Raw genomic sequence first — 25,463 nt, 5'->3', positions numbered from 1 at the left:
TCAAGGGTCAAAGGAGTTATCAACTTGGCAAAGTAGGGAGCAGGGGAAGGCACCTGGTTCACCCATTCCTCTGAGTGTTTCTCACATCACAATAGACATAGAAAGAGAGATATAAAAACAACATGATTGGCATTCTATTAATCAAGTCACATAAAGAAATAATTAGGCAAATTTCAGGAAAACCTAAGAAGTAGAAGAGAGAGAGTCAGATTAAGATGTAGTTAAACACTTCAGACATTTCAGGACAGAGGAAAACGGATTCATCAGAAGGCCATGGTTGAGTCATTTTTCTGAGGCTTTCAGAACAATCTCACTTTGATTACATGACTGCTGTTTAGGCTTAAAAGAGAAAGGCAGTGAGGATTATGAAACTCTTAGTTGGAATCACCATGCTCAATAGTTGACAGCTTGGGAGGACCACAGACACCTGCTCCAATAAGTCAAGTTAGTATTCAACAAATCCCAAGGCAGGAGTTTCTGGCCACATCAATGACAACATGTACATATAACATATCCAGGGCCATCTGCAAGGGCCAAGGGAGTCCATCTAAATTTCTCTATGGACAACTCCTCACTTGCCCTCTGAGACCCTGCTCAAGTGTGACTTATAAGGGTTTATGTGCTGGGTCCATTGGTGCATGAGCTAGTTTGACTGGAACAATTTTGTTGACTGGGTTTATCACCTCATCCTTCAACATCTAATCTAGTTCTTTAGACAAGGAGTAGATCATCTTTCAGGACATAACATGCCTCATCTTCTATTTATCTACTTTCTCCTAAGGATTACTCTGATGATGGTATCACCTTAAGTTGAGGTCAGTATTTACTTAACTTAGGTGAGATGGGTTCACAGACCATCATGAGGCAGTAATGGGATGAAGGAGGATGTCCTCAATGGTAGGTGGCAAGGAGCACTGATGGAAGGCAAATAAGCCATAAAACTCAGACTGCTCCCCGTGGCTTGACCCTCTTACTCTTATGAACCCCAGGTGCCTGTTCCATTCCACTGCTGAATGTAGACAGTTGACACGGCAAACATTTTTATTTTCATTGTCTTCGTTATTTGTTTGTTTTTAAAAGAGCTGAACCTTGGCTATTTGGTGACTCTAGTGTGATCAGAAGCATGTTGATCCCTCCCTGGGAAACACTTTTGACTCACAACAACTCTGTTTACTATAACCATTACCTTTTATTTATGCTTGTCAGTCGCTGGGCAGCTAACTAGACTGTGGCATATGGATCCCTGAAGGCAAGGAGAGAGACTCCAAATGCTGGTTTGCTGTCTGAAAAGAAGTTCATATTTATGATTTCGCTTACCCCACATTGGGATTTTAAATGTGGCAATTTTCAAGCTGGGAAAACAATTTCTGTTAACAGATCCCAGAAATGCACTCTTTAGTCTTTTAGATACCTTTATGGGCCAGTACTCCTCTCTCTCTGTCTCTCTCTCTCTCTCTCTCTTTCTTCCTCTCTCTTCTCTCTCCCTCTCAAAAGAAAGAAAGAAAGGAGAGAGAGGGAGAGACAGAAAGAAGGAAGAAAGGAAGAAAGCAAGCTAAAATGGTCTTTGTGCCTGAATAACACACAAAGGACATTTTTTCCTGAAAGAGGCTCAATGCTAGGGTAAGTAGATAGCCACTACCTCTGTTTCATTACCTTTCCTTCTCTTGTCTCCTCTACCTCTCCATTTTAAGGAAATGTATGTAGAAAGACTCAAAGTGGGAGAGGAAGGGGTATCAGTGCAGGGACACAAGAGAACTGGGCACAGCAAGGGAAGGTATAGGGACCAAGTGAAACAGAGAACAAAGGTTGGGGTTCCCAAGGTTCTAATTCTCATTTTTGCTGTGAACTATAAGACCACTTTTCTGTATTAGAAATAAAGTCCTCACTGTTCCACTCAGGCAAAGAATTCAGTTTGGGGTCAATAGTGTGAAGAAGTGTTTAGAGAAAGTAAACAATCCTCACAGAGCATCTCTCACAATGGGTAAGGTAGGAGGAATTTATGTCCTACACTGGTGGGCTCATGATCTCAATCAGGTCAAACAAGGGACTGTCTAAAAAAGATATTTAATTAAATTTCACCTCAAAATGTTCTCCTTTCTGGAAGATCCTCTGCACTTGACTTTATCTCTTATGCTACAATGCTGTTCTAGCCCATTGGTGTGTTGGCTGGGTCTCCTCAAATAGACAGTTAGTTCCCTGGAGTTACGTTCTTTGTGATTTTAGATCCTTCCCCAAACCATTTAGTATGGGATATTCCATGCAGTGTAGGAGTACAACATTTATTACAGCATTCTCCATGCCGTGTACTTTTTTTTTTTCTTTTTTGCCAAATGAACAAATGAATGGTCAAAATCTAAATGCAATATCACCTATGTATCTATAACCTATGTGTCTCAGCTATTTGGTAAACTCACTATCTAGAATACAACAGAAAAGCACCAGAAAGTGAGCAAAGAAAATGTACAGGGCTATAAGGTAATCATTGTAGTTAATATTTATTTCACTGAGGGCCTATTGTGGGCCAGGTATTGTACTAAGCCCTTTACATGCTTTATTTCATTTAATCCTTATATGCCTATTTGGTTGTCATTTTTACTACTTCTATTTTACAGATAAACACTTAACTTGCCCCAGGCTGTCACTCAGCCCATGCAGGTAACCATTGTGTTTTACACTGAGTGCAGGTGGGGTACTGTATGATCCTTGCCTGTGCTCATTTAGATCTTCCCCACCCCCTACTACTCAGTCCTTTTTAAACTTCTACTTTGCACACAGTTGTAATACCCAAGAATCTCCATTCTCTAAGCCCAAGCAGAACGAAGTCAGCAAATAAGAAAAGCCTCATCTTATGCCATTTCGTAAGATGCTAATTCACAACTTGACAACAAGGAAGGAGCCAAAGCAGGTTTTTTCTTTTCTATTAAATTTCTTTTTTTGGGTAGAGATAAGGTCTCACTATGTTGCCCAGGATGATCTCAAATTCCTGGCCTCAAGCAATCCTCCTGCCTCAGCCTCCCAAAGTGCTAGGATACAGGCATGAGCCACATTGCCTGGTCTTCTTCTTCTTCTTCTTTTTTTTTAAGGAGAGAAAAATGATGGTGCTAAAAGAATGGTGGCCTGGGGGCGATTTTGGTTCTGGAAAACTGCCCTATGATATTTGCCCTCCAGCAGATTTGCTGTATTCTAATCTGATGCCACTGATTATTGATCATGATAGAGTTATCCAGAAAAGGTTGTGTTTCACATGTTCAAAACAAAAGTTAAAGATGTGAGTTTGATTAAAAAATATTTCCTTTATAAAATATTACATTTCAAAAGGCCAGGACCCTTGGAAAATCCAGGGGTCTGGAATAGCAGAGGCTATCCCTTAGGCTAGCAGTAGTTCCCAAACATCTAGTTTTCACAGATAAGAAAAAAGTAAAATGGGTGTGGGAGGACCAGCATAGGTGTATGTTAAATGTTAACTTGACTAAGTAGAAATGTTTAAAGAGAACAACTACCATCTGTTGGCAACTTCCTTTTATAGAAGTAAAGATGCTGAAATAATCAAAGAAATAGGAAGGACAACCTTGCAGAATAAAAGGAAGTCTTTAGGTTGAATGAATTTAGACACATTGCTGTTATTTTCCTCATTTTACCTCACGCTGGTGAGAACTTTATCTTTGGCAAGCAGTGACTGGTCCACAGACTGGTGTTTGGAAGATGCTGTTCTAGAATAATCAATGTCTTTCAGTTGGCTAGATCTGGGGTTCAGTTTTACATTTTCATCATGCCTACCTAGGAACAACTCATTAAGGTCAATGTGGAATGTTTTGTTCTCTTCCCCAAGGTTCAAGTGGAGCTCACCAACTGTCTCTCAAGCCAGTGTTCATGTGTCTTGTTCACAGAAATGGGTACAAGAGGACCAACTTCAGTGGTACCTGGTTAATATCATTATTGGTATTTTGATGAGGAAAGGATTTTGGGGAAAAACTTTCAACTTGGGTTGTAACTGGTTAGCAAAATAAGGCCATCTTTCTATTATAAAAATTGCCAGTTTTCCTGGTGCTAAATTATGAAGGGAATATATTGTTTAAGTTCTTTTATAAGACCAATTCTGATGGACCAGAAAATTATCGTTTTAGTAAAAGGAGAGTTATGAAAAACAAGAGTTTTAGTGACTTATTAAGAATGCTTGAATATGCAAATAAGAGATTGGTCATTTTTTGTCTCAAAAAAATTAAAACAGAATGGGATGAACCTCAAAGACTAAAATGTTTTCAGAGAATATGTGGGTATTCCAGGCAAGTGAGTGTTCCTTTTGTTATAAACTTCTTCCAAATGCATTAGTCTCCTACCTCCCTCTTGTGGCTTCAGATTTTCCACTTGCCCTCAGGGACCATCTCTGGGGTTAGCCTTGCTCTGAATGAGAACCCCCAGTACTGGGAAATTCTCACTGCAACTAACTACAATTAGCCCTAGGCTAATCTATGTCAGCCATCTGAGCTTCAGTGTCTCCACCTGTCAAATGAGATAATAGAAGTTCCAACTCAGAATTATCCAATGGACTATCAATGAGCTATTTCATGAACCGACTTAGCTACTACTATTTGTGATAAATAATAACAACAATATTACGATTACCATCAAACTAAACATCTGAATTAAGTCAGAAGACCTGAGTTTAAATCTTAGCCCCAGCACTTACGGTGTGCCATTGAGCAAATCAATAAACTTCTCTAAACCTCAGATTCCTATGTGTAAAAGAGATTATAACATACACTGGACCCATAATAGAAGCTCAGCAAATACTCGTTAGCTCTAACTTACCTAGGATCAGAGGTGTGGAAAAGCAAAAGATGGCACAACATATGGATTAAGCTCTAGATTTTACCTGGAAAAGATTTTACAGACTAACAAAAAAGATTTCTGAGATTACTTTATTTTCTTTCTCCTGAAAGTGGAAGTCAGTTGCCCACTGCAGTTAATTAGTTATTCTTCATAGATTAGTGTTAATTAAGTTCGGCCTTACGTATTTTAAAGAAATGTCTAAATAAAATGACTTGGAAATTGTTTTAGTTTCACGAGCTCAGAATGCTGTTGATAATTACATATATATACACAACATATATATTTATATATCATATATGTAGAGGATATATATATATAAAAAAAATATCAAAACAGGCATTAGAATCATACAAAGGAAGGTGATGGTCTTCCATTATGAACTTGTCCCATCTCCTTTGGAGTCTGGAACTCATTGTTAGACAACAATTTTAAGAAGCAATAACAAACTGGAGTGTGTCGAGAGATCAATTACCAGAATGATGTGGATACATCTGGAACCATCACGTGTGGAATAACATTGAAGTAGGTGTGATTTAGGGCAAATATAAGACTTGCCTTCAAATATCTGAAGGATTAATTTAGAGAATTTAGAGAAAATTATACTATGGGTTCCTAAGGAGGAGAACTATGACCAATAGGCAAAAGTCATGGAGGACATTTGAGTCAGTATGGAAAAGAAATGACAGTAGAGCCAAAGGAAAATGGAATTGGCTGTCTTAAGATGAAACCCTTGCAAAGGAGGCATTCAGAAAGAGACTGAATTATTATTTGTTTTGATTTTATAGAAGGGACATCTACATCGAGTGGGAAACCATAATACTTTGCCATAAACCCACTTTAATAACCTTGAATATAGCTGAGCGGCTATTATGTGCTAGCACCACAAGAGGTCCTAGGTATATACTAATGCATAAGACAAACATGGTTCATGCCCTAGTGAGGCTTACAGTCTAATTGGAGAAACAGGCAATAAGAGAAAATGTGAAGTGTTATAAAGGAAACAAAAGGTGAAGTAACAGAAAATGTCAGAGGTAGTCAGGAAACATGGGTCTGAGGAAGTGATATTTAAGAAGAGATTAGAGGGAGAAGAGGATTGGGTGATAAGAGATCACATTCTTATGGGGAGATGAGGTTGGAGAGGCTGGCAGGGACTCTGCAGGCCAGGATTTAGCATTTTATTCTGAGATTGGAGGGTCTTAGCCAGGGAATGACAGACCCTTTTAAACCAAGTTAATAAAGTTCTCCCAATGCAGGGAGGAGAAGGGACTAAAGGGAGGCAAATGGGAAATGTGGAAGCCAATGAGAAGACCAGCGGAGGAGCCCAGGCAAGAGTGAATTAAGGATTGGAAAGATGGGCTGTACGTTCAGGATACATTTTGAGTAAGGGAGATAGATTGGCTATGGGGGATTGAAGGAAAGATTTGAGCTGATTTTTTCCCTTGCGATTGTGTAGACTGAGGAACCATTTGTGGAGATGAGAGAGACTGAAAAGAGATGGATTTGGGAGAAGCCCAAGAGTTCAGCTTTGGATGCACTAAATTTTTTTTTTTTTTTGAGATGGAGTCTCACTCTGTCACCCAGGCTGGAGGGCAGTGGCTTGATCTCAGCTCACTGTAAGCTCCGCCTCCTGGGTTCACACCATTTTCCTGCCTCAGCCTCCAGAGTAGCTGGGACTATAGGCACCTGCCACCACGCCTGGCTAATTTTTTGTATTTTTAGTAGAGACGAGGTTTCACCGTGTTAGCCAGGATGGTCTCGATCTCCTGACCTTGTGATCTGCCTGCCTCGGCCTCCCAAAGTGGATGCACTAAATTTAAGATGCCTGTGAGATGTCCAAGGGGGGAATCAGTTTTCTGGGAAGAGGTGCATCTGGAAGTCAAAGGAAATGGTCAAGCTGGACACATAAACTTGAGTCAATAAATTGATTAATAAAACAGACCTGCGAGGACAATCCGCCAAAATTTTGTAAAGGGCTCAGATACGGATGGCTATAATAATTACTTACTTGAATAAACAACCTCTAGTGGAACTTTTCTTATGCTAAATTCTGTGCTTGGCACTGAGCAAAGTAAACAAACATAAAGCAAACAATCAAACAAAAAAAGAATCAGGCATGGTTTTAATTTGGCAAAGTTAGAGTCATCTGAAAATTCCAAGATTCGGAGAGATGTTCAGCATAAAGGAGATGATGGCTGTTGGTCATCAGGGGATGAAGCCAGGCCTGTAGTCACTGACGTGGTGACATGCATGGCATTTATTCCCCAAGAGGGCCAAGGAGAAAAAATAATCCTCAAATGACTGAGCCCTGACATTCAGCCACTGGAATTGGTAGGTCCAGGGCAGCATTCTAAATATTGAATTATTTTTGGAATTCTTGGGGAGGAAAGACTTGGTACTCTAAAGACGATTTCTAGGATGACCTTGTGCACATTAAGGTCCAATATGTCCAGCCTTGTGCTCTAAAGAAACTCAATTATCATATACTTGCAGGGAAATTAAAGTTTGAAAAAAGCAGCCAAGGGAGATATTTCAGATGATTTTAATTGTGTCTCAACTTATGAAAAGCAAAGGATGGAATATTTGGCTTCAATTCTGTAGCAATTGTCTACACTTCCACTTCTGGTTTTGAAACCTTGAGTTTAAGCATCTGAGGAGTGTTGGATAAAATGACCTTTGGAATTCTACCCAGCCTATGATAATATGCTTTGCTTCTCCTCCCACAAAGGCAACTTCAAATTTAATCAGACCAGGCTGCTGGGCGTGCTACTTTCTCAATCAGTGTGCCTCTGCCTGCTCCTGTGTGCTTGCTTCTTGCTGTTCTCCTTAACTTCTCTTTTAAGGCCTGGTTGCTCTGCAGTGCTCCCCATGTTTTCCTTGAATCTGCCCTTGAGCACTTCATTTCTCATTGACCTTTCCTTTAAGCTTGCCTGGCATCTAGCAGTCAGTTCACTGCATCGCCTACTGCTATTTGATGTGTATTGGTCTTAGTCTTCAACTTGATTATAAGGCCTACAGAGTAAAGAGTTAGTGTCTTTGGGTCAACACTTCAAACATTTATGAAGATCAATTAAATGTTAATCATTGTAGGTACTTACTAGGAATAACAACTTGAACAAGTTGTAAACCTCTTCCTTTAAGGACCATGCAATCTAGTATGCGAGGCAGAAATGTTTCTCAATAGTTCATGAAAGACTGTATCAGATTTTAAAATAAAGGGTTATGGAAGCACCAAAAAAGGAGAGAGGTGAATTCTGACAGTGGGTGGAAGTTAGAAAATCTTTAGGGAGTGTTCTGTGAAAAGGGCAAAGTCCCCACCTGGGGAGTGTGGTCATGATGAGGGGAACTTCAGGGAGATGAAGTTAGAACAGCTGACAGAGTCCTAATCGTGAACTTCCTTGAATGCTATGCTAGAACATCAACACTTTACCCATGGGCAGGGGAGATACGGCAGGTTTTTAAGCAGAGAGAGGCCTCAGACCAGCAGCCCATCTACACTCAGCAGAGTGAATGATACAGTCAGTTGTAAGCAAATACATACCAATTAACTGAAAAATAAAACGGCTCATATGAGAGGAAGAGACAAGGTTGAAAATTTTAACCCTGGATCCAGGGATCATGGAGATGGTGGGCCATTTCAAAGCAAGCAGGACTCACATGGAAACTTGAGGTTGGTTGTCAGTGGAAGAGGAACTAGAATTATTCTCTGAGATGCCAGAGGGCAGAATTAGATCAGGGAGACAAAACCACAGGGACACAGATTGCTGCTTAATATGATGGCAAACCTGGAATTATTAACGCCCTCTGGTAATTGCTACTTTAAAAGTGTGATTTGGTGGGACATTGTTCATGGGACAACTGTTTTTCAGGAACAACATGGAGGAAATTCACGAGCTAGATGGGATTAAATCAGTGGTTCCCAAACGGCTCATCCAATGAGCTGGAACTGGTTTGTGATAGTTTTCACTCATCAATGGGAAAAGAAGGAAAGATAAGGGTTGCGTAGTGAGTTTTCAGGACGTTGAACTTTTCCATTTAAAGGACAGATCTTTGTTCATAATTGATTGTTTCCTTCATTAATTTTTAGTGTTAATGTATTCCTTCTGTTATTAAATGATATTAATGAGAGATGGTAATTTTTTTTGTTTCCTTTGTCTTTTCCTGGCAATATAAAATATTGTCAAGTATCCACACTTTATCTCTTTTTTTTTTTTTTTGTAATTTTACTGACACATGATATCTGCAGCTTGGGATCTGCTGGGATTCTAGGGGAAGGGCCTTCAAGGAACTCCTCATCCACCCTTAAGAGGGGAGAACAGGTATTGATGAGCAAAGTTTAAACACATTTATGGGGGCTATTTAGGGTGAGAATTTGCTTGCACTGTATTAAAGGTCAGTGCACAAGTGAGCATGGTCCTTCTAACTCTTCCTTCCATGGGGCTTGAGGGTTCAGGGGCGCAGAGTCCTCTCTCTGCGAAGAAGGTCCAGATCACCTTTTCCTCCTTTCTCTTTTTACACTTCTCCCTGAACTAAGCAATCTTCCATGGTCTGTCACACATAGGCCTGTGGAGAATAAAAAACCATTTCGAGGGGATGACAGAGAAACCTTCTCTGGGTGGATTTGTCTGCTTCTTTTCCAAGGCCAAGCCAGGGTTCCTTTGCTTGGAATGGGGACCAGAGCCTCATTAGGCACCAAAGCTCATTTACCCTGCCACTGCTGAGGAAAAGCGTGGCTGAATTTAGGCAGGACTAGTACTGATGGGCCTGGGTCCTGGATGCACTCTCTTAATGGCTTCCTTTAGACAACGGTCTCAAAGTCCTCCTCTGTCTTTAGTCCAGTCTATGACATCATTGGCTGTGTGGACCATTTAAGGTAAACTGACTGGGCAGACAGCTAAGGCCCCATAGGACTCTGCTGACTCAGTAGGTTGGGGTGATGAGGGAACTGGGAGAGGTTATCCAGTGACCAAGCAGAAGAAAATAGTGGGGTTGTATCAGGAGTTTCAATTAAAATGCAGACATCCCCGGGTTCCTTAAGGTAGGATCAAAGTTCCCTTCACCCCTGACTATTCCAGATGGCGTTCCCCTCTTGAGTATACTCAAGGAACAGAGAGTCCTGTGATCTTATGAGAAGAAATGCTGGTCAGGCAGTGAATCAGCAGAACACGGAGCCTTTGTCTTTGGTTTCTGACTGTACAAATGACACAAAGGAATTTTTTTTTTTTAAAGCAAACGATATATACAGAGTGCTCACTTAATTACTTCATGCTGGGTGGAGGAAAGAGTCTGAAGGCGTGATTTGAGTTCCTCATTCATCTCTGATCACATTATATGACATGTCATGTAACTATAGCTAGGGTGACCAGCTGTCCCAGTATTCCTGGGACAGTCTTGGTTTTTGCACCAAAAGTTCCACATCCTGGAAGCCCCCTAAACCCTGAGCAAACCAGGGTGGTTGATGACCCTAACTGTACCTCAGTTTTCCCATTTGTAAAATGGGAATAATTGCATGCTGCTTCTGCCCCGACTGCCTGTAGAGTGGGGAGCAAATGAGGTGACAGATGGGAAAGTGCTTTGAGAGTAATTCTGGACAAATGCAGGTAGCTGGATTGGAAGCATGACTAAAGCTCACCTCTACATTGGCACATGCACTACCTAGGACACTTCGCCACTTTGTGGAACCCTAGTCATCTTACAAGCTTCTAATGTGTGTTGTTCTCCGCAAATACTCCAGGAGTGACCCAAGGCAGAATGGAGTAAGCCTTCTGGTCCCATTGTACTTGCATGCTTTATCACAGCAAAATCATCATTCCCTTACCCATCTCCACTCATCTGATCTGACTGAGAGCTCTATTGGCAAGAACCCTGGACACTGCAGAATAGGGAACACAGTAGCTGCTTCACAAATGTTTGTTGAATGAATGAGTACTTTTTAATTTCTGAGATAAACCACAGGGGTTACTTGAACCCCTCAAAACTGCACAGCAGTCTTAAATGTGCAAATACTTATTTCTGGTCCTGTAACTTTCTTCAGGGTTCTGTGAAGAAACCTGGTTAAGATCAGTGGAAACAGCTCAGAGACCTGGATAGGGATCTGAAGTCTGGCTCCTCCAGCAGGAATTCTACAGACAGCAAGCATTTCTAAGGTACGTGTGATACCTAGCCCGCCCCATATTGTGAGAAGCAGGTATCAACAGTTCATTTGCAGCTCACAGTAAACCACATCTGGTCCTGTAATGCAGAAGCATTTGTCAGCAGCAGCAGGCACACAGGTCTGTGTCAGACACCTTGGAGATGCTTGACAAAAGATAACGGAGGGAATGAATGAAGGTCCCCCCACAATTAATGGAGGGAGTGGAAACACTATTCAGTACAAGAGCCAGCTCACTGGTCTCATCTCAGCCACCCCTGGTTCAATGAAAGGGAGAAAAGCCGGGCCAATCCTAAGGACTGCGTGAACAGGATGCAGAGGAGGCCAGCAGGTCCATTATTTTCCTGTGGACTTTTAAATACACAGGATCACAATGCTGGAGAATTCTCCCCTTCAGTGGCAGAGAATGGCTCCTGAGGAAGAGAAGAAAACAGCTCCTGCAGGTCTCCCACCTCCAGCCTGACCCTGCTGGCACTCTCCCTTCTTCCTCTCCCTTTCCACTACCACCTGCAGCCCCTTATCTCTTGCAGCTCCACTGTATCTCTCGTTTATAATGGGATTCTATGAGAGGTTTTGTTTGAGGAAGTGATTCCCTGCTGAAAACAGCAACAACAAAGATTGAAAAAGAATGCATGAATCACCCTTCCCTTCACTCCCGTATGGTATGCTTGCGGTGGCTTTCCTGAAATACCTTTCTCCCCATCTTCCTTCTGGCTGTTCTCTCTACTGGTAGAGGAACTGTTCAGGGACTGCTGCCTCCTCCTGGAGGCCTTCCTAGAGCTTTCACCCAGGGGACAGGCAAGATATTAATTCTTAACTGCATGTTTTCCTCACTGTGCCTTGTTTATTTATCTGTTTTTATGGTACTTCCTTTCTTCTTTATATTAGCGTTAGTTGTTACTGGGTTGTGCCTTCCTTTATCCTTCTCTTAAATGTGATCACTACTAAAAAAATTGTATAGTTTATATAAAAATTGAGATTTCTGGTTTATTTTGAACAATGAGAATATGTGACAACATTCCTACATGTCAACATTAGACTGGAATGAGAGGAGGCTCTCCTGTCTAGATAAGACACATACCCTTGTTCACTAGCCTTCATCATTTCCTATGATCTTGCTAAGGTTCAGTGTCAGTTTTCATTTATAGCATTATGTAATTGATAAGAGCATAGACTCTGAATTCGGACTATCTGGGTTCAAATTTTGGCTCTGCCACTTACTCACTGTGTGAACTCTGACAAGTTAATTAGTCTCTCTGTGCCACTGATTCATTATCTGTAAAATGAGATTATTAATGGTACCTACTTCATTGGGTTCTTGTGAGGATTACATAAATTAGAAAATGCATATGAGAATTTAGAGATGGCTTGCTACAGATAGCAAGTGCTCAATAAATATTAACTATAATTATTATTTACCATAGTGTTTGCACTGTGGTTTTGTTTCTTAGAGAAATATTGTCTGCGCTCATGACTCTATTAAAAATGAGAAAACCACATAGGGTTTACCCCTGGTCCATTTTACTCATCTTCTTTACCTGGCCCTGGGGTGTTTGAGGTTGTGGTCCCTGCTCTAGATGATGCATCTTGGAAGTGCTCATGTCATAGTTTATTCATCGTTGTTTCCCTCAAGAGTACTGACTTGGCATTTTGAAAATACTGTACTTGGAATGTTGGTAGAATTAAATTGCATGACCATGGTCATGTACTTGCATTTTTTGCCTTTAGGATGTTTATTAGTAATGGCCAAACAGACCTACAAGTTGTCAGCTGGTTTAATTTGTGTTACGTGGTCTATATAGTAGGACTAGTATTTCCTGCTTCTCCATGAATCAGACGGACCAGGCACAGCAACTGCTTTGATAATGTGCTCGGAAAGTCACCACGTACGTAGAAGTTGACTAGGTAGGAACTGGTCTATGTGATAAGCAATCAGTAGGGGTTTCCCGCAGGCTAAATTCTCTGCTAGATTCTCTGGGAGAGTTGGCCTTTGCTTCGTTGACCTGGAAATATGGGTGGGGGGCAGAAGGAAGCAATACAAGCCAAGATACAGGAGTTGGGGAAAGTTGTGTTTGTGGGCCACAGGGAGATTGGCTGGACTAATGCAGCTATTTTTTTTTTTAAATATTCCTCCAAAGGAATAAATTTTATTCCCAAGGGAATAAAGAATATAATTAAGAGGACATTATCCTCTTTTATTTTTGCTAGAAGTTTGTTCTGAGGAAGGATGAATAATATATGCAAATTTCCCTGCCTGATTTTCTTTGTTTGAGGACTCTGCTGGTTTACTGTGTGAGACGAGATTGGTTCCTTTGGTTAGGATTCACCTGGGCTTTTGCCCCCTTTCCCTCTGAGGAACAGGCTGATTACAAAAGATTGTTAAGCCATGATCTTAGCCTGTGGGGCCATTCAAAAAATGTTACAGGGACAGATGGCTGGGAATTTCTCAGCAGGGGTTCAGCTCAGGGCTACCCCTTATCCCTTACTTTCTGCCTGCCCTCAGAGACTGGGCTTCTCAGACACTGGAACTTTCTACCTTCAGGCATATGGATGAATGCAGTGTGGCTGTTACCTGAACACTTGGTATTCTGAAATTTCTGCCATGTTGCAATGTTAGCAATCCTAGTGTGGTCTAGCCCAGAGAAGGTAATCGCCACTAATTTGGGTCAGATACTCACACAAACAGAAGAGATGGTGAGTGTGGAGGGAAGCTGAAAGGGAAGGAGAACTGGGGGGAAGAAAGTGGGATTCATATTCAAGAACTCCTCACTTAGCATGAACTCTTCATAAGGGATTCATTGTATTCCCAAGACAATCTTGTGAAACTTATAGCAAGATCTCAATTGGAAGATGAGAAAATTAAGTTTCCAAGACATTAAATAATGATAATTAACACTTGTCAGGCATTTTACTATGTGTCAGGCACTGTGCTAAACACTTTGTATTATCTCATCTAACCACACTTAACAACCACAGAAATAAATGCCAGAGTTACCTCCAGTTTTTTACATTTGGTGCAAACTAAGTCTTAAGGAGATGAAGTCACTTGTCCAAGAAACAGTTGTTATTAACTAGCAGACCTGGGATTCATACCAGTCTTGACTTCTGGGTCATACTGCGGCTTGCTACTTTCTCAAGATCACATGGGACATAAATGTGGGAGGCAGAATTTGAATTCAGGTCTCAGGAACACCAAAGCACATTTGCTTTCCAAACCCACAAGCCCCAAGTGGCAGAGCTGGGACAGATATCCAACCCGTCTCTCTCGTGGTCTTTGTATTACAGCAGCTGCCTTCGTAGAAAACGCAAAAGACCTAGCAAGTCTGAAATTAAGTTGCGATGGGAGGGAGAGAGAGGAAAAAAAGAGATGCTATTTTTGACAGAGACAGCCTCTTAAAAGAAAGCAACATACAATTTGTATATCAGCAGGAGGAGCGGTGCTTCAGTGGGCAAATCACAGCCTGCACTGAGCTGCTGTTCTCACCTAGGTAAAGGCCATTCATTTCCCTTATTCATCTTCCCAGATACATCCCTGCCACCTTACTCTCACCACTTTCCTCCTCTTTCTCTCTTTAATGTGTTGCTTTGCCATTTATGAGCTTCTCAACCAGGCACTATAAAATGGAGCTCTAGGCCAGCCATGGTGGCTCATGCCTGTAATCCCAGCACTTTGGGAGGCTGAGGCAGGTGGATCATGAGGTCAGGAGTTTGAGACCAGCCTGGCTAACATGGTGAAACCCCGTCTCTACTAAAAATGCAAAATTAGCCTGGTGTGGTGGTGCACGCCTGTAGTCCCAGCTACTCAGGAGACTGAGGCAGGAGAATCACTTGAACCTCCAAGAGGCGGAGGTTGCAGTGAGCCAAGATCGCACTATTGCACTCTAGCCTGGGCACAAAGAGTGAAACCCCATCTCAAAAATAAATAAATAAATAAATAAATAAATAAATAAATAAATAAATAAATAGCTCTAACAAGAGTTAGTGCCCATTTGTCTTTGTGATTTCGCCAGGATCCTCCAAAATAAATTAGCAGCGTGGATCTGCAACCTAGCCTAGTGCTTCAAGACAGAGTGCTTAGTTTGTGGAGGCTACCTGACATCTCATGTCCCCTGATGTTTTCCCTGGACATTTTGAGGATGCCACCTTTTAAGGCAGTGATGCGTGTCTCGATTAGCACAGAAGTGGGTTGTGGAAAGAATGAGGGTTTCAGAATCAGGGTTTGTACCTAAGCTCTGTTCCACAAATCACTTTGAGAACCTGGGTAAAGCATTACCCTCTGAATCTTAGTTTTCTAAACTGTGAAAGGGAAATGATAATATCTAAATCAAAAGGTGAGGGAAGGATTAATGTACGACCATCACAGGACACTGAATGCATTGCCCAGCACATCATTGGCATAAAATGGATGCAAGGCTCCCCTACCCCACCTTCTAAACTTATGGCACAGTTGGTTTAAAATGACCTGTTTTTCATTGCTGAAAGAAACAAAAAACACATAGAATTTTCAGGACCATAAAAATCTTTAGGAATGTTTTTGCTTCAATGTGTCATGGGCAAGCAGGGGAACCTTAATATGCATCAGATGTACAGTTTTGCATTTTTATGTAGGTATAGGGTAAGACATCCACCTGTGGTATGACTCTGACCCTGGAGAGGTTCCTTCTCCCCAACAAATAGAAATGGTGCAGAGTCAAGCAAGGATTCCCTAGGGAATTCAAATAGAGCAGAAAGCAAGCCATTTCCCTTATGAAATCTGTTTTCTTATTTGTATATTAGTTGGATAGGATCAATGCTATTTGTGTGTGTGTGTGTGTGTGTGTGTGTGTGTGTGTGTGATGGGGGTGGGGATTAAATAATCTTTATTATCTGAATAATCATCCCTTCCTCATAATTTACCTCCTTACATCTTTGAGAGGGCATTCTTGCTTAATGAGTGAGAAGAGGTCTGGAATCAGGTTGAATTATGTGATGAAGATGAAAACAATATTACCTCCACGGTGTTGTTAGGATTAAATAAGATAATGCACATCACTTCTTAGGAGTGCCTGAGATGAGTCAGTGCTCAATAATGTTAACAACAAGTCTTATCACCATCCCTAAAATGCTAAATAAAGCGCTTGCCACTCCTTTGTCTGGACTTTTGCACCAGACTACTGCACCAGTCTCAGGAAGCTTTCTCCGTACTCTCCGTAATGCATCCCACGTGCATTACACGTGTGGTGTAATGCATCTTGACCGAGAAGGCTTCTGAATTGATGCAGCTCTCCTTTGCAAACCTCCAGTCTCTATTGAAACACACACACATACACACACACACACACACTCTCTCTCTCTCTCTCTCTTTCTCTCTGCCTCCCTCCTTCCTTTGTCTCTCCCTTCCAGCCTCCCTCACTCCCAACCTCCTTCCCATTTTTTTTCTATCTCCCCTTTTATCCCCCAATTTCCTCTCTCTCTTCCTTTCTCTCCAGCTCTTCTGAGGACGCAAGTAAATCCAGCCTCTCCACTCAGAGGGCTTTGTCTCTGATCAGGCCCGACCTGGGTCACAGAGTTCATGGGGTTACCATGACAACAAGCATCCCTGGCTACCCATCAGGAGGTAAGGACCAATTGAAAGGGACTGTCATTTCCCTGGGACATACTGTATTTATCAACAGCAGGCTCTGCACCAGTATTATACTACGGGAAGACAGGCTGTTACTTGTGAGGGTGGGAGGGAGGGAGAAAAAGAAATATTAGGGTTTTATTTTTTAGCATGTTCTCTGTGGGGGAGGACCACAAATTGTTCTCAGAGACATTTTATTTCTAATGCAGCCAGTGTATGTGAGGGGGATGAGGGTGGGGCTCATGTGCATTTCTGATGAACACAGTTGGTTTTACAAAAAAGAAAAAAATAAGTTCTTTGGCTCAAAAGTGTCTTTTTAGTAGGTCTAATGGGAGGAGGAGAGTGGTAGAAAATGAACACTAGTAAGTATCTTCTGTAACAGGCACTTCATGCTATTTCATCAGATCGTCAAAGCAACTGCACAAAATTATTATTCCAGTTTTTCAGATAAGAAGACAGAGGGTTATGAAGTTCTAGTGACTTACCAAGTGAGGTCAAACTCTTGACTGGAGGTGATCTGACTCCAGGAATTGTGGTTGTGAACCATTCCAGGAGGATTCCTGGTCACCCCCCATCATATCCATCCCCCTGCTCCTTCAGAGCCTCCTCCTCATGTTCTGCCTCCTCACACTCCACGCGCGTTGCCTCCCTGACCTCTTCTAGCCCTCGTTCCCAGAGTGGACTGCTGTTCACTTAGAACAGAGGCACCTGGGGGACTTGTTCAAATTGCATATTTCTGGATCTGCAAAATCAGAAGTCTCAAGGATTGGAGTCTAGGAAGGGGCATTTTAAACCAGCTCCCCTGAGTCATTTTGATACACACTGAAGTTGGGAAGGACTCTTTAGAGCAATCGACTCAATGCCACACAAAAAGGCACTTGCTTATTTGTTTCCTAATTATTTTCTGGGTCAATGTGATTCTCTAAAAGAAGAGAACTCTCTATGGCTTTCTGTAACACTCAGGTTAGCATTAGGCCAAAAAAAAAAAAAAAAAAAAAGGTTCTCAGGGAAGGCCTACTGGACCTCATGGAAGATACAAGCATGTTTTATCATCCCAGTGTCGGGGATGAGCAACTAGGAAGAAACCCTCAGTGCCTGAAAGTGAGAGCCTTCCCTACAAAACCTTGGTGATACCTCTTCCTGACTCACAGCCTTAACCACCCTTCTTTTCTTTAGGCAGATGCCAATATGCACAAGCAACTCTTGCTAGATTATTTTCCAGCACAGGGTTACGTGAACAGATAAAAAATATACTCAGTGGGAATGCCAGTGAGGCTACAATGGTGATGAACAATTCTGGGCTCATGTCATACTAAAAAATTGATAAAGGCCAGATATAGTCAATGCAGCAGGGAGGAACTAAAGGTGGTCAATGTCCTTCATCATTCTTGCTGGTGTGCTGGAAAGCTTGTGTCCCTTCCAGGGATGCCTTTCTTAACCAGGTAGGCATTTCAGAGGTAAAACTGAGGTGGCAGCAGCAATTCTGTTTGGGAGGTAAATCCCCTATCTTCCTGTTTTCTGTCCTTGCCAAAATCAGTTTGTACCCAGTCAAGCCTTAGGCAGGAGCACAAAAGTCCCAGAAAGCTTACATAACAGACTCCTTTTCCAAACTTCCCAGCTTTAAAGTGAAGGATGTGACTAGTGATGAACAAAGAGTCCACCACTTCTCCCATGTGTCTGCATCCCATTGTAACTCATGACCACATTCATTACCTCCTACCAAGATGACCACAACAGCTTTCTAAATGACTTCCTCGCCTGTGATCCTCCTCTCTCTGATGCACATTGCAAACCACTGCCAGGGTAATCTCCAGGAGCCTGTCTGATCATGTCCCTCCCTGTCAATGACCTTCAGTGGCTCCTATGGACATAGTAAAACATGCAGATACATTTGAGATTCTTCACAATATGACCACAGCCAATCACTCCTCCCTATTAATGAATTCTCTGGTTAAAGTGGACCCCTTGTCATTCCTGCAAACAAGCCCCATGTGTGTGTGTGTGTTTTTTTTTTTTCCATTTCTACATTTGCTGTCTTTTCTCCTTCAGCCCCTAATATGAAGAATCCTCTCCCCACTTCCCATCTATCACAATTCTTCCACCATTCTTCCACAATTCTTCTAGTGGTGGAAGAATCTGCAATTCTTTTTGAGTGTTTTTTTGAGCTCTGGACACTCCTTTTTTTTGAGTGTTTCTGACTCTCTTATGGCATTGGTAGGATAATAGGTATCTACATAATGCTGCTCATGAGCCGTACTTGATGATGCATTATTTAAGTACTGGGATTGCGGATTGCGTCTCTCACCACCATTCCCTGCAGCATTATGCACAATGCTTTGTGTGAGAAGGTATTTGGAAACCAATCGGTGACGCTAAATGGAAAGCACAGGGAGTGGGTCTCAGACCTTCCTGGGTGTCCATTACCCAGCTTACCCAGTAAGCTGCACTCCTGCCCCCTTGGCCCATACATCTGGCATAAACAAGACACATGACAGAAGACAAACATGTCATGATCACAGAGACCAAAGAAGACTCCATGAACCACGGTCACAGTTAAAGACCAGACTTTGACCAATGTCCTGATTAGGGTCTAACTCTTAGCAAATCTGTTAAGCTCCTGGTAGATAGTTTGTGAAAGAGAATCATTAGGTGACATTTCAACTGAGGCCAATCTGGTATGGATTCTTTCTTGGGCTTATAAAACATGGGCTATGCCCCCTTACTTAGGAAGTTTGAACACATAGACGGAAGTGTTCATCATAATAAAGAAAAGACATTTCAGTTTAGGCTAGCAAGATACATTAAGTTGGCACCAAAAGGGCCAATAGATCATAATTAGTAGATTTACCAGTTGCCTTTCCCTAGTGACTGGCATTGGCTGCATAGGTCTTTATCCACAACCCGAGGGCTCGTGAAACATAACAGCCCCTCTCCCACCCCCAAACATGCAGTGACAGCCAACAAACAGCATCTGTTTCAAAGAAACGCCACCTGTCCAAATGGAAAATCAAGCATTGAACCACCTCGCTTTATCAGAGTATTTGTTTCCAGAGCAGAAGAAACAAACAACAACAACCAAAAACCATTCTGTCACTGACATAGCTTTTTAACACTCTGTGGGGACCATGGCCTGGCTTCTGCCAAGTAGACTTGGCAAGTTTTGGAGGAACATTTGGGCCTTAGGTGTCAGTTCTCTGATCTTCTGAAGCATAACTGGGTAATCCGTCTTGGAGAAATCTGGAGCTTGTTCTAGGCAGGCTGTAAGAGAGTGAACGCGCCACAGGCACAGCGAAGTCTGGCTTTATGGAGAGAAAGTAGTGGAGGAGAATGGCCAGGAAGGTCCTCTCTTGATACAAGTACAGGCAGTAAGCCTGGAGGACATCTTCCTGTGAAAGCTGCAAAAACCCTACCTTTGATTGGGCTGAAGAGAAGTTTATAATAATACCTGGAACAAACTCAAGCACCTTTTTGTAGTGTAAACACTTCCAAAGAGTTTGCAGCCTTGTGAGTAGTTAAACAGTCTTTTAAGAAAGTATTTTTTTATGATTCAAAATCATTTGAACGAAACTGGATTTCTTCTGCCAGGTTATCTTTAAGCATACATCAGCCCCTCTTCAATGGGTCCAAAGGAAGCACAAATGTCTTTACTCTTCTCCTTACTGCCCACCTCTGTCATGCAGAATGGTTTCCTGGGATCAAGTAAGTGGATCTAGGATTGCTGGAGCAGGCACATGTGTTTGTGGTATTTGGTCTGCTATAACTCTTTGGAGTTTGACCATGTCTTGGGTCAAATGGCATCATATGGGGTGTGGAAAAGAGTTATAATGGAAACCTGGCTGGAGTATGTGTGTGGGGGGTGGGCTGTGGGGGAGGCACGGTTACTCATATTTTCTGCAACCATTCTTCAATGGTGTGTTTTGTGGAACCTCTACATTATTGGTTGCTAGCAGTGTTCCCTTTTAATGCACAGATGAGAAGCAGAATCCCATTAAGGGTAGAGGAACTTTCCCAGGCCAGACACTTGAGGTCCTCTTAGGACGAGTGTTACTCTTCTGTTTTTGAATCTGCAATTATGATGGCCCCATGACTACCATCAAGTTTGCATTGGAGAGAAAGGAGCACTGTGGGAAGACAGGAGCATATGACCATCAGTTGGGTGTTCTTGACTTGCAGTTCAGTCATCAGTGATCTGCATTTGAAACATGTTGTTTTTTTATTTCTCTCTTCTTTTCTCTTGTTGTCTTTTTTTGAAATCAATAAATGGCTTGTTACATGTTTTACAGAGATTTATGCAAAAGAATTAGTTTTTTCTTTATTATGAAGCAGAATTATTTTCATCATTTGTTCCAGAAACTGTCTTTCAGCAAGCAAATCCATAAAAGCAGGGTTACTCCTCAAAGGAATGGTGCTGGGTGTGTTAAAGCCAGTGTCCATTATCACTTTTTGCCTTCAGAGTGGTGAGTGGCTGCTCTGGACTTCAAAGATCTGGTTTTAATTCCCAAGTTGGTGGTTATTTGGTCCATGTGAGTAGGTGCAAAGAACCTGGCCCAAGTCCAGTCCCCTGCCTTAAATGGTGCTGTCATTCATAAAGCCCAGTGCAACATTAGAGTGAGTTACAGCCGTAGGCTCTGAAGTCAGACTGCCAGGGCTTTAAATCTGGCTTCTGCCTTATTAGCTGTGTCAACCTGATTAGGCAACTTAACTCTTACTCTGTTTCCTCATCTGTAAAATGGAAATAATGGTACTTTATAGGCATGTTGCAAGGGTTATAAGAGGTAATGCAAGTACCACAGTGAGTGGCACTTAATATGCACTGACTCAGTGATGATTTTTATTATAGTGGAAAGCCATTTGAGTGCCAAATGGCCTAAGTTTTAGGTTCATGTCACTCCAGTATTTCCAGTAGCAGGAAATATACAGTATTTCCCGAGTTGTTGTTACCTTACCTTGTTCCAGGAAACCGTGTGTGGGATGGGATGGCAGAGGTACTCTATTGATTGGACAAATTATGTTATGTGTCTGTGCTTTGTTTTCTTAACTTCACATCCATGTATTTATGTGGATGTCCTTGACTCATGAAACCTTCAGTGCATTGTAATATTGCGGTATCACTGATGTTCCTGGAACTATAAAAACTCATTCTCTACTTTGAGTCTTTCTAGGTTGATGATCAATAACTTTCTGAGATAAAAGCCTCTTCCTTGCCAAACAGTATCATCTGAATCCCCTTTGAACTTTGCTCAAACTTATAAAGAATGTTTTAGATTCTACCAGGCAAAAACACATGACTGATAAATACCAGACCATTTATCTTCATTAGTTCATATTCAATTATGTCTACACTTCTCCAGGTATCTTTATTCTCTCAATTTTCAGATAATTACTTAAAGTTCTTCAAAGTATTTTCATTGCTCTTCAAATAAGGACAAAAGTTCTTTGTAAAATTCTTCCCCACTTCATCCTCCAATCTCAGCTTAAACATTTCTCCTCTGTATTACTACCTGTGTTCCAAGAACACTTAGTGGCTTTTGGTTAATCGACCGTGCAATGATTTCTTGCCTTAGAATCTTTGCACATGCTGTTTCTTCTGCCTCAGCTACTCTTTTCTTCCCTTCTCCTCCCTTCACTTAGTTGACTCCTATTAATCTGTCAAACTTCAGCTTGAAAAAAACATCCTTGGACCTGTCTTCCCAGCCATGCCCCACTCATCCTGCAGACCAAATTGAACCTTATTAAATCTGGATGTCTTTGAGATCTCTTTGTCTTTATGGTTCTGCACTTTCAATTGAATCAGCTGCTGATTTTTATCTATTTATTATGCTTAAGACTGATTTTCAAATCCAAGGATTTACGCTTTCCATAAATTCCAGAAAATTTCTTTAAAACATTGCCTCCACTTCATTCTCTTTTGTCTCTGTCTGGAACTCACAGCAGATTCAATTTTTTTTTCTTTTTCATGTCTCTTAAACTCTTTGTTACATTTTCTTTTCATCTTTCTGTGTGTTATTCCGGGGAATTTTCTTTGATTCCCCCCCACCCCCGAGTGGATAATTCTTTCTTTAACTTTATCTAATTTGCTGTTCAACCCCTCCACTGAGATTTTATATAAATGAATGAATTTTTTATTTCTATAGGTTCTAATTCAGACTTTTTTGAATATATCTGGTCTTTGATGATAGTGTATTTTTCTCTTAAAATGTTTTCGATTACTTTTATGTCTTTAGTTGTACTGTCAATTGTTGCGCATGTAGATTGTCACGTGATTTATACCTTTGCTCTGCTTAGGGTGGTCCCAGAATAATAAGCTTATGCTTTTAGTTCTGGTTTTGATTTGTTTTTTTCTTTTTGGTCCTTCGGATTTCTTAACTTGCATTTAAAAGGCTATTTGTTATATCTTATCCAGCATATCTGGTTGTTTCATAGTGAGAATTTCGTTCTGCTACATTGCAGGAAGTAGATGTCCTCTAGGTCCCCGTTTATAGACTGTCCTAGTATCTATTAGAATTGTCATTAAACATTAATCATTTCTTTAATGTCCGTCTCTCCTGCAAGAATGTAGTTGCATGGGGACAGGCACTATGTCTTTTTGTTCAAAATTGTAGCTCCAGCTACTAGCCCAGTCCCCAGAACAATGTTGGGGCTTAGTATTATTAAGATAAATGAATAAAGTGGAAGCAGAGGTGGACCAGGGTATCATATCCAGATGGGTTAGGAATCCCTCTCTATCATTTTTCAAACTTTATTAATCCTTCTTACCCTTCCTGAAATGCAACACTTCCCCCAAATGATTGAATTCTTCTATAATTGACATAATGTCTCATAAGTGACTTCACAGTGTACTGTTTTCAGTGACCTTCAACATAAATTATACCACTTGAACTCAAACCACCTCAGACCTAGGAAGGGCTGGAACAATTATTCTGCCTCTACAGATAAGGTAACTGAGGGCTTGGAGATGCTATGTTTTACCTTTTGTAAGACAGTCAGAATTAAATCTAGGTATTCTGACTCCATGTCTACAGGACTCTTCTTCAACTGTTGAAAATGCATATCAGGATTTCTTTACGTGAAAGTAAAGTTGAATGTGCTTCTCTATCAAACTGTTTACATCTTGCTAAATAAATCAGTCTCTAGGTAAAAATAGGTGCTACAATTAATTTGGTGCTATTCATTAGATACTATTTCGATTTCCACAGCCAGAGTCTCAGGACTCGAAAGATTTGATTTTTCATTTGGACAACGTGTTTATGTTTCTTTTGAGACAAACATTATAAACCACCTTCTGTCAAAGAATTCAGGTTGCTGGAGAACTCTGTTCATGGCGTTGTTGGATGCAGGGGTGTCTGGTAAAGGATGGGGTGTTACAGATCACACGACAAAAGCACAAGGTTCATTGATGTTTCACACACTTGGAGGAGGAAGGTGAGGTGTAGGGGAAGAACACATGGGCAGTGACAGTCACAGCAAGCTGAGGCCCCCAGGTCAATTTCCAACCTCAGGGCTGAAGATCTTGGGTGGCTGGAATCTTTCAGGCCCATAGGTGTTGAAGAAGAGCCCCCTCGACAGCTTGCATTGTGGCATTGGAGCCTTGTAGCAGACACAGAAGCTTCATTCCTGAGATAGGGAGGGGAGAGGGAGTACCAAGGAAGCAAATCTTGGCTACTTACCTCAGGGCAGACCCCTTGGGTGTCGCAATGCCATAGCCTTTGGAATCCAAGTTACCTCCCACCTTCATGGTGTCACAGGGTTTCCGCTGCTCAATGTACTCATTCATGGTGGACTCCAGGAGGTAGGCATATTTGCCTTTGGATTTCCTCACTCGAATCATCCCTTCCTCTGTGGTCCGCACAAAAACTGATGGCTCTGCTGACTTCATGTATGTCCACATCTTCTCAAACACGGCAATTTTAGACCTCTGGCAGGGAAAGAAACAAAGCTGGAATTAAGTGAGCTTGGAATTGGGGTCGGTGCACGCATTAATGAAGAGCTGAGTGTAGCTTGATCACACATTCATGAGCGAGATTAGCTCAGGAAGAAACAAATTATGAGTGATTGCAAAATAAGAGGCTCTAATTAGTACCAGTAGGTTCCAAAGTACAAATATCTTGCAAATTCAGAATGAACAGAATAGCTCAGAATCTTTTAATTACTTCTGAGTAATTATATTCCTCCTAAACAAGGGGAGAATTAAGAAACTGGGGCCCTGCCTGACTTTTAAATACATTAAAGGACGTATCTATTGTTCAATAAGGCCATATTTATACTAACCAGAAGAAATAGAAAGCTGAATATCAGTGGAATCTGATTTCATTATTGGAAGAAAACACTGCAGAATTTCTGGATCATGGGTAGCCAAGTTCTAGTCATCCTATATTGCAAGACCTGTCCTCAGAATGTATTAGGTTGATGCAAAAGTAATTGAGGTTTTTTGCCATTACTTTTAGTGGTAAAAAACCTCAATTACTTTTGCACCAATCAAATATATTGTTGTCTAATAAAGCTGATAACTTGGGACCAAATATTGTCATCTGCTTACATTTTAAAATTTTCCAAATATGGCCCAACTGCCTTCCTTATTTCCCCCTAAACTCACCTTGGGCCTTCTCCCCTTTGGGACTTTGCTTGGACTATTTATTCCACTTGAGATGCTGGTTCTGTCTAATCAAATCCTTGTTTCATAGAACAGAATAAATCCTATATATTTGGAGTCCACCTCAGTCCCAAAGGCAATGGTTTTTAGACTCTAGTAGGCACCATTATCATGTACATTGATCGTTAAAATGCAGATTCCCTAGCTCTAAATCTAGAAATTCTGAGTCAGCAAGTCTGAAGTGGAACCTAGATACATCTTTTTCAGGAATTGTCCCCACCAGGTGATTCTGA

The 25,463-nt window shown here is 41.4% G+C and overlaps 1 protein-coding gene across 10 annotated transcripts in view; it reads right to left on the bottom strand.

Moving 5' to 3' along the window:
* GRIA1 (glutamate ionotropic receptor AMPA type subunit 1) overlaps positions 1–25,463 on the bottom strand; it is a 322,279-nt gene that overhangs the window by 19,396 nt on the left and 277,420 nt on the right. For all 10 annotated transcript variants that reach the window (XR_003119865.1, XR_003119866.1, XM_025388301.1 and 7 more), the window contains one exon: positions 24,248–24,495. Coding sequence is in view for 8 of the 10 variants with exons in the window: in XM_025388301.1 (XP_025244086.1) it covers positions 24,248–24,495 (248 nt within the window). In the remaining 2 variants the exon portion in view is untranslated. The remainder of the gene's footprint in view (positions 1–24,247; positions 24,496–25,463) is intronic.

This window comes from Theropithecus gelada, chromosome 6 (genome assembly GCF_003255815.1).
Source record: "Theropithecus gelada isolate Dixy chromosome 6, Tgel_1.0, whole genome shotgun sequence".
NCBI classification, from domain to species: Eukaryota; Metazoa; Chordata; class Mammalia; order Primates; family Cercopithecidae; genus Theropithecus; species Theropithecus gelada.
This window is presented reverse-complemented; position numbering and strand designations above follow the sequence as displayed.